General features: G+C 44.9%; 1 protein-coding gene across 2 annotated transcripts in view; it reads left to right on the top strand.

The window, feature by feature from the left end:
• The first annotated feature begins 15,724 nt into the window (after positions 1 to 15,724).
• smarcc1a (SWI/SNF related, matrix associated, actin dependent regulator of chromatin, subfamily c, member 1a) overlaps positions 15,725 to 16,763 on the top strand; it is a 211,297-nt gene continuing 210,258 nt past the window's right edge. For both annotated transcript variants that reach the window (XM_060823713.1, XM_060823712.1), the window contains exon 1: positions 15,725 to 15,865. In XM_060823713.1, coding sequence (XP_060679696.1) covers positions 15,740 to 15,865 — 126 coding nt within the window. In that variant the 5' untranslated portion in view covers positions 15,725 to 15,739. The remainder of the gene's footprint in view (positions 15,866 to 16,763) is intronic.

Here is a 16,763-nt window from a genome sequence, read left to right as displayed (position 1 = left end):
TTCTGACAACCTCTCACATCTTCCTTTGTGTTATGTATGACTCTAACCAATGGAAAGTTTTTCCTCTTGATTCCCATTGATTTTGCTTGTGCTGCTTGTTGCTACATTCAGTCAAAAGTTGCTGACATTTCAAGGGTAAATTTCACTTCACTTGAATTAAATATTTTCTAAGTTTGTGAGAAGATTTGTAGCTCGGGTGCTCGCTGTTGTGGTTCTGTTCGCCCAGCTGGCTAGCCACACTCCCATACATCAAGAGCATTTCCGAACTGACAGCCAGACTACTGGGACCACTAGGACTCATAACAGCACACAAACCAACAGCCACTCTCAGACAACAACTCACCAGAACGAAGGACCCGATTCCCAGCATGAGCAAAACCAATGTAGTGTACAAAATCCCATGCAAGGACTGCACAAAATACGACATAAGACAAACAGTAAGACAGCTAACGATCCGCATCCATGAACACCAACTAGCCACGAAACGACATGACCAGCTATCCTTAGTAGCCATACACGCAGATGACAAGCAACATGAATTCGACTGGGACAATACTACTATTATAGGACAAGCCAAACAGAGAACAGCCAGGGAATACCTCGAGGCATGGCACTCATCCATAGATTCAATCAACAAGCACATCGACCTGGACCCAATATACCAACCACTGCAACGGACAGCTGGAACTGACAACCAGAAGCGGCAGATTCAAACCACTACAAATGCCGGAGGAAAGATCACAGAAGCGCTTCACACAAGGCTCCCAAGCACTGAGGATGTCACCTAGACAGGGGACGAAACGTCTGCAACACAAATTCCCAGCTCGGCGAATAGAACCACAACAAATATTTTCTCCTCATCCTAATCCTAAACAGACAATATCTTTTTCTGAATCTGCAACCCTCAGGTGTGTTATAATCCAGAATAGAAGAGAATAGCAATTTATCAGCATTTGTGTCAATGAAAATTCAGTAAGATGTATGTAAGTCACCACAATTCAGCGCTATGTAGTTACAAAGGCATCTGGATGGGTATATAAATAGGAAGGGTTCGGAGGGATATTTGCCAGGTGCTGGCAAGTGGGACTAGATTAGGTTGGGATATCTGGTTGGCATGGACGAGTTGAACTAAAACGTCTGTTTCTGTGCTATACATCTCTATGATTATATGACTCTAAATAATTAACACAGAGTTAGGATGAAGTTTATCTTTTGTTCTCTCCATGGCAATCTGGTTTCATGGAGTGGTTATGGGGTGCTGTCACCAAAGCTACCCCAGAGTTTGTCAAAGCAAGGATTTCCAGACATACCCACCATGCTGCCACCACCGAAGCCAATACCAAAGCTACTGCATCTCTGCCATTGCAAGGATGGACCCACCAATTTCCTGAAGCTGTTGCTCAAGCCATCGTCACTTCAAGTGGTGCAAAGTTTTAGCTGCACAAGGCAGTGCTGCTTTTGGAGCCATGAGATTGTTGCATTATTGAGTCCTCAGTTTTTGAGTTCAGGAAAAACTGCAAATGGCAGTTCTCAGATTGGTTGAGTAGAAATTTATTTCAGACGAGTGGGAACAATTGAATCATGCAGAATCAGTCAGCAGGAAACATCTTTCTCTCTTCACTCCATCTAAGATAAAAGTCAGAAAAACCAAAATGCTTAAAAGTAAGGTTTTTGAAAGATAAAAATAGACTTTGGTCCACTTGACCAGTCACTGTGTAGACAACTACAATTCTGAAGTAGACTCATATTGGACTTGAAACATGAGAGTCATAGAGATGTACAGCATGGAAACAGATCCTTCAGTCCAACTCATTCATGCCGACCAGATATCCGAAATAAATCTCGTCCCATTTGCTACTATTTGACCACTATCCCTTGAAAACCTTCCTATTCATCCTCTCATCCTAGCCTTTTAAAGTTATAATTGTATCAGCGTCCATCATTTCCTCTTAGGTCCCTTTTAAATCTTTACCCTCTGACCTTAAACTTAGGCCCTCTAGTTTTGGACTCCCCCACCTAAGGGAAAAGACCTTATTAATTTAACCTATCCATGCCCCTCATGATTTAAAAAACCCCCATTTGGTCATCCCTCAACCTCCGACACTCCAAGTAAGATAGCCGCAGCCTATTCAGCCTCTCCCTATTGCTTAAACCCTATTTACTACATCCACTGCACCCAATGTGGCCTCCTCTATATTGGGGAGACAGGCCACCTACCTGCGGAACGTTTCAGAGAACACCTCTGGGACCAACCAACCCAACCACCCCATGTCTCAACACTTCAACTCCCCCTCCCACTGCACCAAGGACATGCAGGTCCTTGGACTCCTCCATCGCCAGACCATGGCAACACGACGGCTGGAGGAAGAGCGCCTCATCTTCCACCTAGGAACCCTCCAACCACAAGGGATGAACTCAGATTTCTCCAGTTTCCTCATTTTCCCTCCCTCCACCTTGTCTCAGTCCCAACCCTCGAACTCAGCACGACCTTCCTAACCTGCAATCTTCTTCCTGACCTCTCCGCCCCCACCCCCACTCCGGCCTATCACCCTCACCTTATCACCCTCACTTAACCTCCTTCCACCTATCGCATTTCTAATGCCCCTCCCTCTGTCCCTCCTCCCTACCTTTTATCTTAGCCTGCTTGGCACACTTTCCGCATTCCTGAAGAAGGGCTCATGTCCGAAATGTCGATTCTCCTGCTCCTTGGATGCTGTCTGACCAGCTGCACCTTTCCAGCAACACATTTTCAGCTCTGATCTCCAGCATCTGCAGTCCTCACTTTCTCCTCCTTAAACCCTCTAACCCAAGCAACATCCTTATAAATCTTATCTGAACTCTTCCACGTTTCACAACATACTTCCTACAATAGGAGACCAGAATTGCACACAATATTCTAAAAGTGGCTGAACCAACGTTCTGTACTGCCACAACATGATCTCCCAACTCCTGTACTCAACGCATTGACCAATAAAGGCAAGCATACTAAACATCTTTTTCACTAACCCATCTACCTGCAACTCCACTTTTAAGGAACTATAAATCTGCTCTCCAAGGTTCAGCATAACTCCCCAGGACCTTATCATTAAGTGTAGAAGTCTTGCCTTCATTTGCCTTTCCAAAATGCAGCACCTCCCATTTATCTTGATTAAACTCCATCTGCCACTCCTCGGCTCATTGGCCCATCTGATCAAGATCCCGCTAGACTATGAGGTAACTGACTTCACTGTCCAATGCACCACCAATTTTGATGTCATCTGCAAACTTACTAGCCATACCTCCTATGCTTACTTCCAAGTCATTTATATAAATGATGAAAAGTAGTGGATCCAGCACCAATCCTTGAACTCAGATTTCTCCAGTTTCATTTCCCCTTCCCCCCACCTTGTCTCAGTCAATTCCCTCGAACTCAGCACCGCCCTCCTAACCTGCAATCTTCTTCCTGACCTCTCCGCCCCCACCCCACTCTGGCCTATCACCCTCACCTTGACCTCCTTCCACCAATCACATCTCCATCGCCCCTCCCCCAAGTCCCTCCTCCCGACCTTTTATCTTAGCCTGCTGGACACACTTTCCTCATTCCTGATGAAGGGCTTATGCCCGAAATGTCGAATTTCCTGTTCCTTAGATGCTGCCTGACCTGCTGCGCTTTTCCAGCAACACATTTTCAGCACTCCACTGGTCACAGGCCTCCAGTCTGAAAAGCAACCCTCCACCACCACCCTCTGTCTTCTACCTTTGAGCTAGTTCCGTCTCCAAATGTATAGTCCTCCTAGTATTCCATATGATCTAACCTTGTTAACCAGTCTCCCATGAAGAACTTTGTTGAACTCCTTACTGAAGTCCATATAGATTATGTCCATTGCTCTGCCCTCAGCAATCCTCTTCTTGACTTATTCAAAAACATTCACTCAAGTTCGTGAGACACAATATCCCATGCATTAAGCCATGTTGATTAACCCTAATCGTGCCCTTCCAAATACAAGTAAAACTTGTCCCTCAGGATTCCCTTCAACACTGGCCTACTGGTCTATAGTTCCCATGATATTTTCTTATCACCTTTCCTAAACAGTCGCATCACCTCAGCCAACATCCAGTCTTCCGGCACCTCACCTGTGGTTATCCATGATACAAATATCTCAGCAAGGGGCTAAGCAATCATTTCTCTAGCATCCCACAGAGTTCTACGGTTCACCGGATTGGGTCCTGGAGATTTATCTACTTTTATGCGTCATAAGCCATCCAGTACCTCCTTCTCTGTAACATCAACATTTTTCAAGATTTCGCTATTTAATTCCTCACATTCTATGTCTTCCATATCCTTCTCCACAGTAAACACTGATGCAAAATACTCATTTAGTATCACCCCCATCTCCTGTGATTCCACACATAGGCAGCCTCACTAGACACCCTGTAATCCTTCATGTATTTGTAAATTATCTTTGGATTCTTCTTAACCCTATTTGTCAAAGCTATCTAATGTCCCCTTTTCCTCATCCTGATTTTCCCTTTCAGTATACTTTTAGTCAAATAGTCAGGGCAGACATTGACAAAGCAGAGAACAAGACAGGACTGATAAATTAAACTGCCTTTACTTCAATGCAAGAGGCCTAACAGGCAAGGCAGATGAACTCAGGGCATGGTTTGGAACTGGGACTGGGATATCATAGCAATTATAGAAATGTGTCTTGGAGATAGACAGAACTGGCAGCTTAATGTTCTGGGATACAAATGCTGCAGGAAGGACAGAAAGGGAGGCAAGAGAGGAGGGGAAGTGGCATTTTTGATAAGGGATAGCATTACTGATGGACTTGGGGAGGATATTCCTGGGAATACATCCAGAGACGTTATTGGGTGGACCTGAGAAATAAGAAAGGGATGATTACCTTATTGGGATTGTATTATCAGTGGGAAATTGAGAAACAAATTTGGAAGGAGATTTCAGTTATCTGTAAGAATAATAGGGTGTTATGGTAAGGGAATTTAACTTTCCAAACATAGACTGAGACTGCCATAGTGTTATGGGTTCAGATGGAGAGGAATTTGTTTAGTGTGTACAAGAAAATTTTGTGATTAAATATGTGGATGTACCTATAGAGGTGGAAAACTTGACCTACTCTTGGAAAATAAGGCAGGGCAGGTGACTGAGTGTCAGTAGGGGACTACTTTGGGGCCAGTTACCATACTTCTATTAGTTTTAAAATAGTGATGGAAAAGGATAGACCGGATCTAAAAGTTGAAGTTCTAAATTGGAGGAAGGCTAATTTTGACGGTATTAGGCAAGAAATTTAAAAAGCTGATTGGGGGCAGATGTTCGCATGTGAAGGGACAGCTGAAAATGGGAAGCCTTCAGAAACGAGATAATATGAGTCCAGAGACAGTATATTCCTGTTATGGTGAAAGGAAAAGCTGGTAGCTGTAGGGAATGCTGGATGACGAGAAAATTTGAGGTTTTGGTTCAGAAAAACAAGGAAGCATATGTCAGGTATTGACAGGAGAGATCGAGAGAACTGTTAGAACAGTATAAAGGCAGTAAGCGTATACTTTAGAGGGAACTCTAAGGGCAAAAGGGGGACAAATTGGCAAATAGGGTTAAGGAGAATCCAAAGGGTTTTTTCAAATATATGAAGGACAAAAGGAGGATAGGGAGAGAATAGGGCCTCTTTAAGATCAACAAGGTTAGCCAATGTGTGGAGCTGCAGGAGATGGGGGAGATACTAAATGAGTATTTTGCATCAGTGTTTCCTGTGGAGAAGGAAATGGAAGATATAGAATGTGGGGAAGTAGATGGTGACATCTTCAAAAAAGGTTCATATAACAGAGGAGGAGGTGATGGATGTCTTGAAATGCATAAAAGTGGATAAATCCTGATCGGGTGTACCCTCGAACTCTGTGGGAAGCTAGGGAAGTGATTGCTGGGCCTCTTGCTGAGATATTTGTATCATCGATAGTCACAGGTGAGGTGCAAGAATACTGGAGGTTGGCGAATGTGGTGCCACTATTTCAGAAAGGTGGTAAGGACAAGCCAGGGAAGTACAAACCGAAAGGCCTGACAGGTAGGCAAGCTGTTGGATGGAATCCTGAGGGACAGGATGTATATGTATTTTGAAAGGCGAGGACTGATTAGGGTTACTCATCATGGCTTTATGAGTGGGAAGCTGCTGAAAATGTGTTGCTGCAAAAGCGCAGCAGGTCAGGCAGCATCCAAGGAGCAGGAGAGTCGACGTTTCGGGCATGAGCCCTTCTTCAGGATTCCTGAAGAAGGGCTCATGCCCGAAACGTCGACTCTCCTGCTCCTTGGATGCTGCCTGACCTGCTGCGCTTTTCCATCAACACATTTTTAGCTCTGATCTCCAGCATCTGCAGTCCTCACTTCCTCCTATATGAGTGGGAAGTCATGTCTCACAAACTTATTGAGTTTTTTGAAGAAGTAACAAAGAGGATTGATGAGGGCAGAGTGCTGGACATGATCTGGATGGACTTCAGTAAGGCTTTCATCAAAATTCCCCATGGAGGACTGATTAGCAAGGATAGATAGAGTCATAGAGATGTACAGCATGGAAACAGACCCTTCGGTCCAACCCATCCATGCCAACCAGATATCCCAACCCAATCTAGTCCCACCTGCCAGTGCCCGGCTTATATCCCTCCAAACTTTCCTATTCATATACCCATCCAAGTGCCTCTTAAATGTTGCAATTGTACTATCCTCCACCACTTCCTCTGGCAACTCATTCCATACACCTCCCACCTTCTGCTTGAAAAAGTTGCCCCGTAGGTCTCTTTTATGTCTTTCCCCTCTCACCCTAAACCTATGACTCCCCGACCATAAGGAAAAGACTTTGCCTATTTACCCTATCCATGCCCCTCATAATTTTGTAAACCTCTATAAGGTCACCCCTCAGCCTCTGACACTCCAGGGAAAACAGATCCTGCCTGTTCAGCCTCTCCCTATAGCTCAAAACCTCCAGCCCTGGCAACATCCCTGCAAATCTTTTCTAAACCCTTTCAAGTTTCACAACATCTTTCTGATAGGAAGGAGACCAGAATTGCACGCAATAGTCTAACAGTGGCCTCACCAACGTCATGTACAGCCGCAACATGACCTCCCAACTCCTGTGTTCAATACTCTGACCAATAAAGGAAAGCATACCAAACGCCTTCTTCACTATCCTATCTACTTGCGACCCCACTTTCAAGGAGCTATGACCCTGCACTCCAAGGTCTCTTTGTCAGCAACACTCCCTACGACCTTACCATTAAGTGTATAAGCCCTGCTAAGATTTGCTTTCCCAAAATGCAGTACCTCGCATTTATCTGAATTAAACTCTATCTGCCACTTCTCAGCCTATTGGCCCATCTGATCAAGATCCCGTTTTAATCGGAGTTAACCCTCTTCACTGTCCACTACACCTCCAATTTTGATGTCATCTGCAAACTTACTTACTGTACCTCTTATGCTCGCATCCAAATCATTTATGTAAATGACAAAAAGTAGAGGACCCAGTACCGATCCTTGTGGCACTCCACTGGTCACAGGCCTCCAGTCTGAAAAACAACCCTCCACTGGCTAAAAGGTAGAAGACAGAGGGTGGTGGTGGAGGGTTGCTTTTCAGACTGGAGGCCTAAGACCAGTGGAGTGCCACATGGATTGGTGCTGGGTCCACTACTTTTAGTCATTTATATAAATGATTTGGAAGTGAACATACGAGGTATAGTTGGTAAGTTTGCAGATGATGCCAAAATTGAAGGTGTAGTGGACAACGAAGGTTACCTCAGATTAATCAAATATTGATTACTGTCTTGAGTCCTTGAGTCTGCAGCTTTCTTCCTTATCAGAAGTAACTCTTTTGTTCCTTGTTACGCTTAGCCTTAGTTGTCTATTTGAAGACCACCTGTCTTGAAGTTAACTCCTTAAATTCTTCGCACTGCAATAATTTGTCCATGTGGCATAAGAGAACCATTTACAAGCAGAAGTTAAAACAGTTTTGTTCAGGTAGCTTTGGTTTCTTCTTCCCCCAGACATGTGTAATTATTTTAAATTTCTGCATAAGTTTGTTCTTGCCCCTTAATAGTTATTCCAGACAGTTATTGCTGCTTCTTTCAATCTATGAACAGTTCATAAAGTTATGAAGTTTACACGTAACACTGCACATGGACTGCAGTAGTTCAAGAAGGTAGCTCCCCACCACCTTCTCATGAGCATCTCGTGAAAAATTATAAATGCAGGCCAGCCAGCGATGCTGATGTCCCACAAGTGAATGAAAAAAAGATATAATTCTAACTCAAGATGGTGAGTCACTTGGCATAGAATTTGCGGGCAGTGGTGTTGCTAGGTATCTGCTGCCCTTGTTCTTCTCGATGGTCATGGTTGTGGGTTTGGAAGCAGGAGAGTTGATGAAGAGCTTATGCTCGAAACATTGACTCTTCTGCTCCTTGGAAGCTGCCTGACTCGCCATGCTATTCCAACGCCACACTTTTTGACTCTGATCTCCAGCATTTGCAGTCCTCACTATCTCCTAGTTTGGAAGATTTTGTCTGAGGAACCTTGGTGAATTTCTGCAGGGTATATTGTGGATGGTACACAGTGCAGTGTGAGCATTGATGACAGAATGAATATGGATGCGGTACCTTTCAAGTATGCTGTTTTGTCTTGGATGATGACAAACATCTGAAGTATTTTTGGAGTTGTCCTCATCCATGCAGGTGGGGAGTATTCCATTACACTCCTGACATGTGTTTTGTGATGGTGGTCAGGCTTTAGGGAGTCAAGAGATGGGTTATTCAGAGCAGAAATCCTAGCTTCTGACCTGTTTTTGTTGCCATAGCATTAATGTGGCTAGTCCAGTTCAGTTCCTGGTCAATGTTGATAATGAAGGATACATTGACGATAAGAATATATAAGCAAAAGATAACCATTTAGCTACTCAAGCCTGCCTGGCCTTTCAATAAGATTATGGCTGATCTGCCCCAGGCCTCAACTTCACATTTGTGCCAACTTGTCATTGGCATCAATTCCCCAATATTTAAAAAAATCTACTTCCCTTCACTTAAGTACTTTCAGTGGTTGAGTCTCCACAACTCTCCAGGCTAGAGAATTCTAAACATTCATGTCATCGGAGAACAAATTCCTTTGCCTCTCTTATTCTTGAAAAAGAGGTCCTTAGTTCAAGATTGCCACATTCATGGAGGCATGTTCTCAACATAAAGTCTGTCAAGCCCACTCAGAATTTGGCACATTGCAATAAGATCATTCCCACCATTCTTCTAAACTCTAGCGAATAAAGTCCTAACCTGTTTACCTGATTTTGGTAAGTTACCAAGTACTACCAAAAGCAGCAGGTATTTTCAGTCTTTGTCCTTCTTTACTCCTTCTTTATTCTTTCTCAGTCCTGAATTGCTAGTCAGCTTCTGAAATGCTCTCTCTTTCTCCTCCCTCTCTCCCTCAAGTGAAGGTTTTGCTTTAACATGTCCTTTTCAATTTCAAGATACTTTAACCCTATTTGAATTCCTGCTAACTCAAGTGACTCACCATACTGTGGACCTCGTCCCTCCTGTATTTCCTCCAATCCCAGATACTTTGCCAATTTTTCAATTCCATCTGCATGAGCTTTGGCAGGCAACTCCACCTCTAATGTTATTGCCAATTTTATCATTTTCTTCACTGACTCATTCTTTGAATCTGCCAGGGCCACTCAGTTGCTGACCTTATCACTGTCTTGATTAAAAAAAAAGATGAAAGAGCAGAATTCCAGAAGTGAAGTAAGAGCAACTGTCCTTGATATTAAGGCTGCATTTGACCATTTGGCATTTGGGAGCAACAGCAAAAGTGGAGTCCATGGGAGTCAGGGAAAACTTTCTATGAGGTGGAGTCAGACTCAGCATGGCTATCATTGTTTGAGGTCAGTCATCTCAATTCAAGGACGTCTCTGCAGGGGACTGTCCTCAGTTTTGGGTCATTTTTAATAACAGAACATAGGTATTCCACAAAGGATTTGTTCAGAAGAATTGAGGACATCTGTTGTTCGTGTCACTGCATTGGTGTAAGTAAGGTGATAACATTTGTTCACTTGTGGAATGTGTGGCAATACTTCCTACTCACCCCGGGGGCTGGAGGCACGCATATTTCAAGTGGGATGTTGGATACCTAGAAGTTCTGGTTATATCAAAGACTCTTAACAAAACTCATACTCGAGGAGAAAAGGACGGAAGCTGGTGGAAAAATTAACTCTTTGTGGTCTGATTTGAGTGAACACTGGCTTATCATGGATTGAAGGTGTGTTGTTCCCTGGAGCTCGAGATCCAGGAAGGTTATGAATTTAATTTGCATTCTGGGAATCTGAGATGATTTTAAAAGAAAAAGCCATTTTGTAGGACAATGTTAGCTGAGCAAGACTACCTCATGACCTTGCCCACATAGTTTAGACTAATCCCTCGTTATGATGTACTGTTAAAAGGGAAGGTTGCCAAAGCAATCGGCCATTTGGGCCTGGCTGGATCAAGGTTTCCCATTTGATGTGCATGTAGCTTAATCAGTCAAGTGTACACAGACCGGTCAATGAGTTTCTCTTCCTCTGCAAACCTTTTCCATTTGATTGCTGCTTGTCTGATTAAGAACATGTGGCGTTTTGTAATTTTAATACCAAATTCTGTATAAAGACAGTTTGTTTGCAGCAATAAGGAGAATAACCTGAAGAGCTCTTAGGGGTAAGAGCTGGTGCTGCTCCTCTGCTAATCGTTCCAGAACCTTCGCTCAAGCTTGGCTTGCAGGTATCTATAGTGTAACATTGATGCCATTGGTAAATACAGGTAATAATTTGAACTAAACTGTCTCTAAGAGTTTTATATTCCAGATTACTACAGAGTACAATCTCCGGGATGAACCAAGAGAGGCTTACAGGTCAAGTCCATCATGGATTCCCTGAGTCGTCTCGAATTAGTATTTTAACCTACCTGTCAAAATGTTTCTTCAGTAATGAAATCTGACTTGACTGGCAGCCCGTTCCTGATGCCTACCACCCTCTGTTTGAAAAAAATGCCTCTCTGGATCCTTTTGTATCTCTCACCTTTCAAGTTTTAGACTCCCATTCCAAAAGGGAAATGCTGTTGGATATCTACTTTTTCAATGCCTCTCATAATTTTATCAATCTCTGTAAGGTCACCTGTCAGTCTTCCACGCTTCAGGGAAAAGGTCCCAACCTTATAATCCTGGTAGATTCCTCGAAAATTGTTTCTGCACTCCTTCTAGTTTAATAATATCCTTTCTATAGTAGGGCAAGCAGACCTGCTTGCAGTATTCCAAGTGTGGCCTCACCAACATCTTGCATAGCTGCAAAAAGACATCCGAACTCCTATATTGCTCTGATCATTGAAAGCAAGCATGCTGAAAGCCTTCTTTGCCACCCTGTCTTTCAAGGACCTATGAACCTGCACCCCTCAATCTCTTTGATCTATGACATTCTCCACAGTCTTACCATTGACTGTGTCAGGCCTTCCCGATTTTGACTTAACAAAATGTCACACCTCAAATTCAGCTAAATTAAAATCCATCTGCCATCCCTCAGCTTCCTGGCCCAGTTGATCAAGATCTTGCTGTATTCTCAGAAAACTTTCTTTACTGTCTGTTGTACTACAATCTTGGGAGTCATCTGCAAACTTTCTAACCATACTTCCTAAATTCTCATCCAAATCATTTATATAAATGATGAATAACAGTGGACACAGCACCGATCACCATGGCATACCGCTGGTCACAGACTTCCAGTCTGAAAAATAACCCCCCCCCCGCCGACCACCACGCTCTGTCCTCTACTGTCGAGCCAATTTTGTATTCACTTGGCTAGCTGTCCCTGGATCTCATGAGATTTAACCTTACTCCACAACCCACTTTACAACATGGAGATGAACTCTTCTGCTAGTTGAATCAAACATCCAGAAAAGCTCACCTCACCCTGTAATCTCTTACAATGAGTGACAGAGAACTTCCAAATTCCACTATTTAAAGAAATTAATATCAAGTTATTCCTGAACTCTAAAGGTGAACAGTAAACAACAACTATTTACAACTCTAAGACCACTTGCTCTTAACTGCTTATTGTCTGCCTCCAACTCTAGAGCAATATACTATTCCAATAAAAAACACATTAAAATTACATTAACTTAATTCAAAACCATACAGTGGCTGTCATCTCCAGTGTCTGTCTTCTTTCAGCTGAAGATCTCCCTGGTTGCCTTCTTTCTTTTACTGCGAAGATGTTTCATATGATAAAGGTACCTTTGATTGAGAGTGTTTTTGAATGGCAGTCTTTCTCAATGGCAGTTACTCTCCCAATGTCAGTTGCTCTTTCTGACTTTCAAAATGCCTGTTCTTTTTGATGTCCCCGACATCGGATCGTCTCATTGGTTCTTTCTTGGCAAAAACAATAAATTCAAACTCGATTGGGTTTTAGTATTCTGGGGCAGGATTTAAACTGATTGCTGTTTTGACAACAATTCACAATTAACCAACCAACTCAGGTATGTATTTCACAGCCAAATGTTGTATATTTTCAACTTTCCAAGACAGTCTGAGACTGCTAGCTAGTCAACACAGGTGCTTGTCAGCTCTCAGTTCAGGGAGAAAGTGAGGACTGCAGATGCTGGCGATCAGAGCTGAAAATGTGTTGCTGGAAATGTGTAGCAGGTCAGGCAGCATCCAAGGAGGATTCCTGAAGAAGGGCTCATGCCCGAAACAGGAAGGGCTCATGCCCGACTCTCCTGCTCCTTGGATGCTGCCTGATCTGCAGCGCTTTTCCAGCAACACATTTTCAGCTCTCAGTTCAGAACAGCATTCACTCTTCCTTAACGGCACAGTACACCCCTTCCACTTCATAACACTACCATGCGGTACCTTGTTCGATGCTTTGCTAAAGTCTATGTCGACAACATCAATCACATTGCCCTCATCTACTTTCTTTGGTCACCTCTTCAAAAACTGAATCAAATTTGTGAGATACAATTTCCCACAAACAAAGCTATGCCGACTATCCCAAATGAGTCCTTGTCTCTCCAAATGCCTGCCGATCCCGTCTCTCAGAATTCCCTCGAACAACTTACCCACCACTGATGTTAGGCTCACTAATCTGTACTTCCCAGGCATATCCCTGCAGCTTTTCTTAAACAGTGGCCACCCTCCAATCTTCAGACACATCACTTGTCCTGGGATACACTTGATCACTTCCCAGGGATTTATCTACCTTAATGTGTTTTAAAACTCCTAGCAACTCCTCTTCTGTAATGTGGACTCTTTTCAAGACCTTTTCAAAATCCACAAACCTGACTGCCCCGGCCGACCTATTGTCTCAGCCTACTCCTGCCCCACCGAACTCATCTCCGCGTATCTCGGCATGGTTCTGTCCCCTTTAGTCCAAGAACTCCCCACCTACGTTCGGGACACCACCCACGCCCTCCAACTCCTCCATGATTTTCGCTTCCCCGGTCCCCAACGCCTTATCTTCACGATGGACATCCAGTCCCTGTACACCTCCATCCCCATCACGAAGTACTCAAAGCCCTCCGCTTCTTCCTTTCCCGCCGCACCAACCAGTACCCTTCCACTGACACCCTCCTTCGACTGACTGAACTGGTCCTCACCCTGAATAACTTTTCTTTCCAATCCTCCCACTTCCTCCAAACTAAGGGAGTTGCCATGGGCACCCGCATGGGCCCCAGCTATGCCTGTCTCTTTGTAGGATATGTGGAACAGTCCATCTTCTGCAACTACACTGGCACCATCCCCCACTTTTTCCTCCGCTACATCGATGACTGTATCGGCGCTGCCTCGTGCTCCCACGAGGAGGTTGAACAGTTCATCAACTTTACCAACACCTTCCATCCCGACCTCAAATTCACCTGGACTGTCTCAGACTCCTCGCTCCCCTTCCTAGACCTTTCCATTTCTATCTCGGGCGACCGACTCAACACAGACACCTACTATAAACCGACTGACTCCCACAGCTACCTGGACTACACCTCCTCCCACCCTGCCCCCTGTAAAAACTCCATCCCATATTCCCAATTCCTTTGTCTCCGCCGCATCTGCTCCCAGGAGGACCAGTTCCAATACCGTACAGCCCAGATGGCCTCCTTCTTCAAGGACCGCAGATTCCCCCCAGACGTGATCAACGATGCCCTCCACCGCATCTCCTCCATTTCCCGCTCCTCCGCCCTTGAGCCCCACCCCTCCAACCGCCAGCAAGACAGAACCCCACTGGTTCTCACCTACCACCCCACCAACCTCCATATACAGCGTATCATCCGCCGTCATTTCCGCCAACTCCAAACGGACCCCACCACCAGGGATATATTTCCCTCCTCTCCCCTATCAGCGTTCCGCAAAGACCACTCCCTTCGTGACTCCCTCGTCAGGTCCACACCCCCCACCAACCCAACCTCCACTCCCGGCACCTTCCCCTGCAACCATAGGAAATGCAAAACTTGCGCCGACACCTCCCCCCTTACTTCTCTCCAAGGCCCCAAGGGATCCTTCCATATCCGCCACAAATTCACCTGCACCTCCACACACATCATCTACTGCATCCGCTTCACCCGATGTGGCCTCCTCTATATTGGGGAGACGGGCCGCCTACTTGCAGAACGTTTCAGGGAACACCTCTGGGACACCCGGACCAACCAACCCAACCACCCCGTGGCTCAACACTTTAACTCTCCCTCCCACTCCACCGAAGACATGCAGGTCCTTGGACTCCTCCATCGCCAGAACATAACAACACGACAGTTGGAGGAACCCTCCAACCACAAGGGATGAACTCAGATTTCTCCAGTTTCCTCATTTCCCCTCCCCCCACCTTGTCTCAGTCGATTCCCTTGAACTCAGCACCGCCCTCCTAACCTGCAATCCTCTTCCTGACCTCTCTGCCCCCACCCCACTCCGGCCTATCACCCTCACCTTGACCTCCTTCCACCTATCACATCTCCATCGCCCCTCCCCCAAGTCCCTCCTCCCTACCTTTTATCTTAGCCTGCCTGGCACACTCTCCTCATTCCTGATGAAGGGCTCTGGCCCGAAACGTCGAATTTCCTGTTCCTTGGATGCTGCCTGACCTGCTGTGCTTTAACCATCAACACATTTTCAGCTCTTTTCAAGACCTCACTATTTATTCCCCCAAGTTTCCTAGCATCCATATCTTTCTCAACGATAAACAGTGATGAAAAATATTCGTTTGGAGTCTCACCCATCTCTTGTGGCTCCACACATAAATGACCTGGTTGATCTTTCAGAGACCTTATTCTCTCCCCAGTAACTCTTTTGCTCTTCATTTATTTATCAAGGAAAAGTTTCTCCAGCAATTTCTGTTTTTGTTTCAGGAAAGTGAAACTGAGAAACAAGAACAGCCATGATCTTACTTGGCATGATCTGAAATGGAATTTCCTATTTCTTGGATGCTGCCTAACCTGCTGTGCTTTAACCAGCAACACATTTTCAGCTGTGATCTCCAGCATCTGCAGACCTCATTTTTTACCCATGATCTGAAATGGCAAGACTGGCTCAAAAGGCCGACAAGGGGACAAATGACCTAACAAATCCCTTTTTCATTGTTATTCTGTGAACCTGGCTTTTAACACTGCACCAACTGCACTCTGGCCCGAGGACAAAATTACGCATGCGCGTGCCCGGAACAATAAAGTTTGGTTTTGTTGCCGTGTTGTTCTGTTTGTGTGAGAGCGCGAGAGCTGAGCGATGGCGGCGGCAGTTGGAGCGTCCCGTAAGAAAGACGGAGGCCCGAACATCAGATTTCTGGAGGCTTCGGAAACCGTCGCGCAGTTCGACGGCCTGAGGTTGTGGCTGGGCAAAAACTACAAGAAAGTGAGTGTTTGAGGACGCGAGCCGGAGAGACTGAACCGCCTTCACCTGGTGGCTCAGCTGCAAATGGCGGCTGAGGCCTTCTGCTTTTGTGCAGCGTGAGGCGTTAGAGGGACACGGAGGAGGATTTCTCCCATTTTTGGTTGATTTAAATGTCTCAAAGATCGTTTATAAAATTTCCCTGCAGGAGGCCATCATCTCGTAAAGCTGTGGTCCAAAGAGTTTTTGGTTGCTTTGTGTTGAGGAGGAGGTTGGGGCCGGTGATGCTCCATTCAAGGCGGGGGAATGAGCCTCCTACAAACATACTTGTAATTTCTGAGAGGGCGAGATTTTATTCATGGAGGGAAAATCCTTTTTTTCGTAAGTTGCAGATCATCAGGGAGTTCAATTTTATTGACTTAGCTACGTGTTATATTTTCTAATCACTTGTAAAAGTTCACATAGATTCTCAAAGTTGGAGTGAACTCTGGTGGGAAGCTGGCTTCTCCAGTCCCTTTTTGCTAACTTGATGTTGAAAGTTATTTGTTGTATTCAGTCTGAGAGAAGTTCGCAACAGAAAGAAAGAACGGATCGATCTGTTCAGCCAGCATCAGTGAAGAGTGCCGTTTGTAAAGCGGAAACAGATGGTGACATGCTCCTTGATTGGATAACTGTAGGTGGAGTTCGAGAGTGTGGTACTGGAAAAATACAGCAGGTCAAGCAGCAACCGAGGAACAGGAGAACCAACGTTTCGGACATTAGCCCTTCAGCAGGATGCCTGAAGGGATTATGCCTGAAACGTCTATTCAGCATCTGCAGTCCTCGCTTTCTTCTGACTGTAGGTGGAGCAGTAGATCAGTACCTTTGTGTGATACTTGTGTTTCCTGTTCTGGTTTAGTTTAATGAAGCGTATATAGGAAAT

Source organism: Hemiscyllium ocellatum, chromosome 4 (assembly GCF_020745735.1).
Source record: "Hemiscyllium ocellatum isolate sHemOce1 chromosome 4, sHemOce1.pat.X.cur, whole genome shotgun sequence".
Classification (NCBI taxonomy): Eukaryota; Metazoa; Chordata; class Chondrichthyes; order Orectolobiformes; family Hemiscylliidae; genus Hemiscyllium; species Hemiscyllium ocellatum.
Note: the sequence above shows the minus strand (reverse complement) of the source record. Positions and strands in the feature narration are given on the sequence as shown.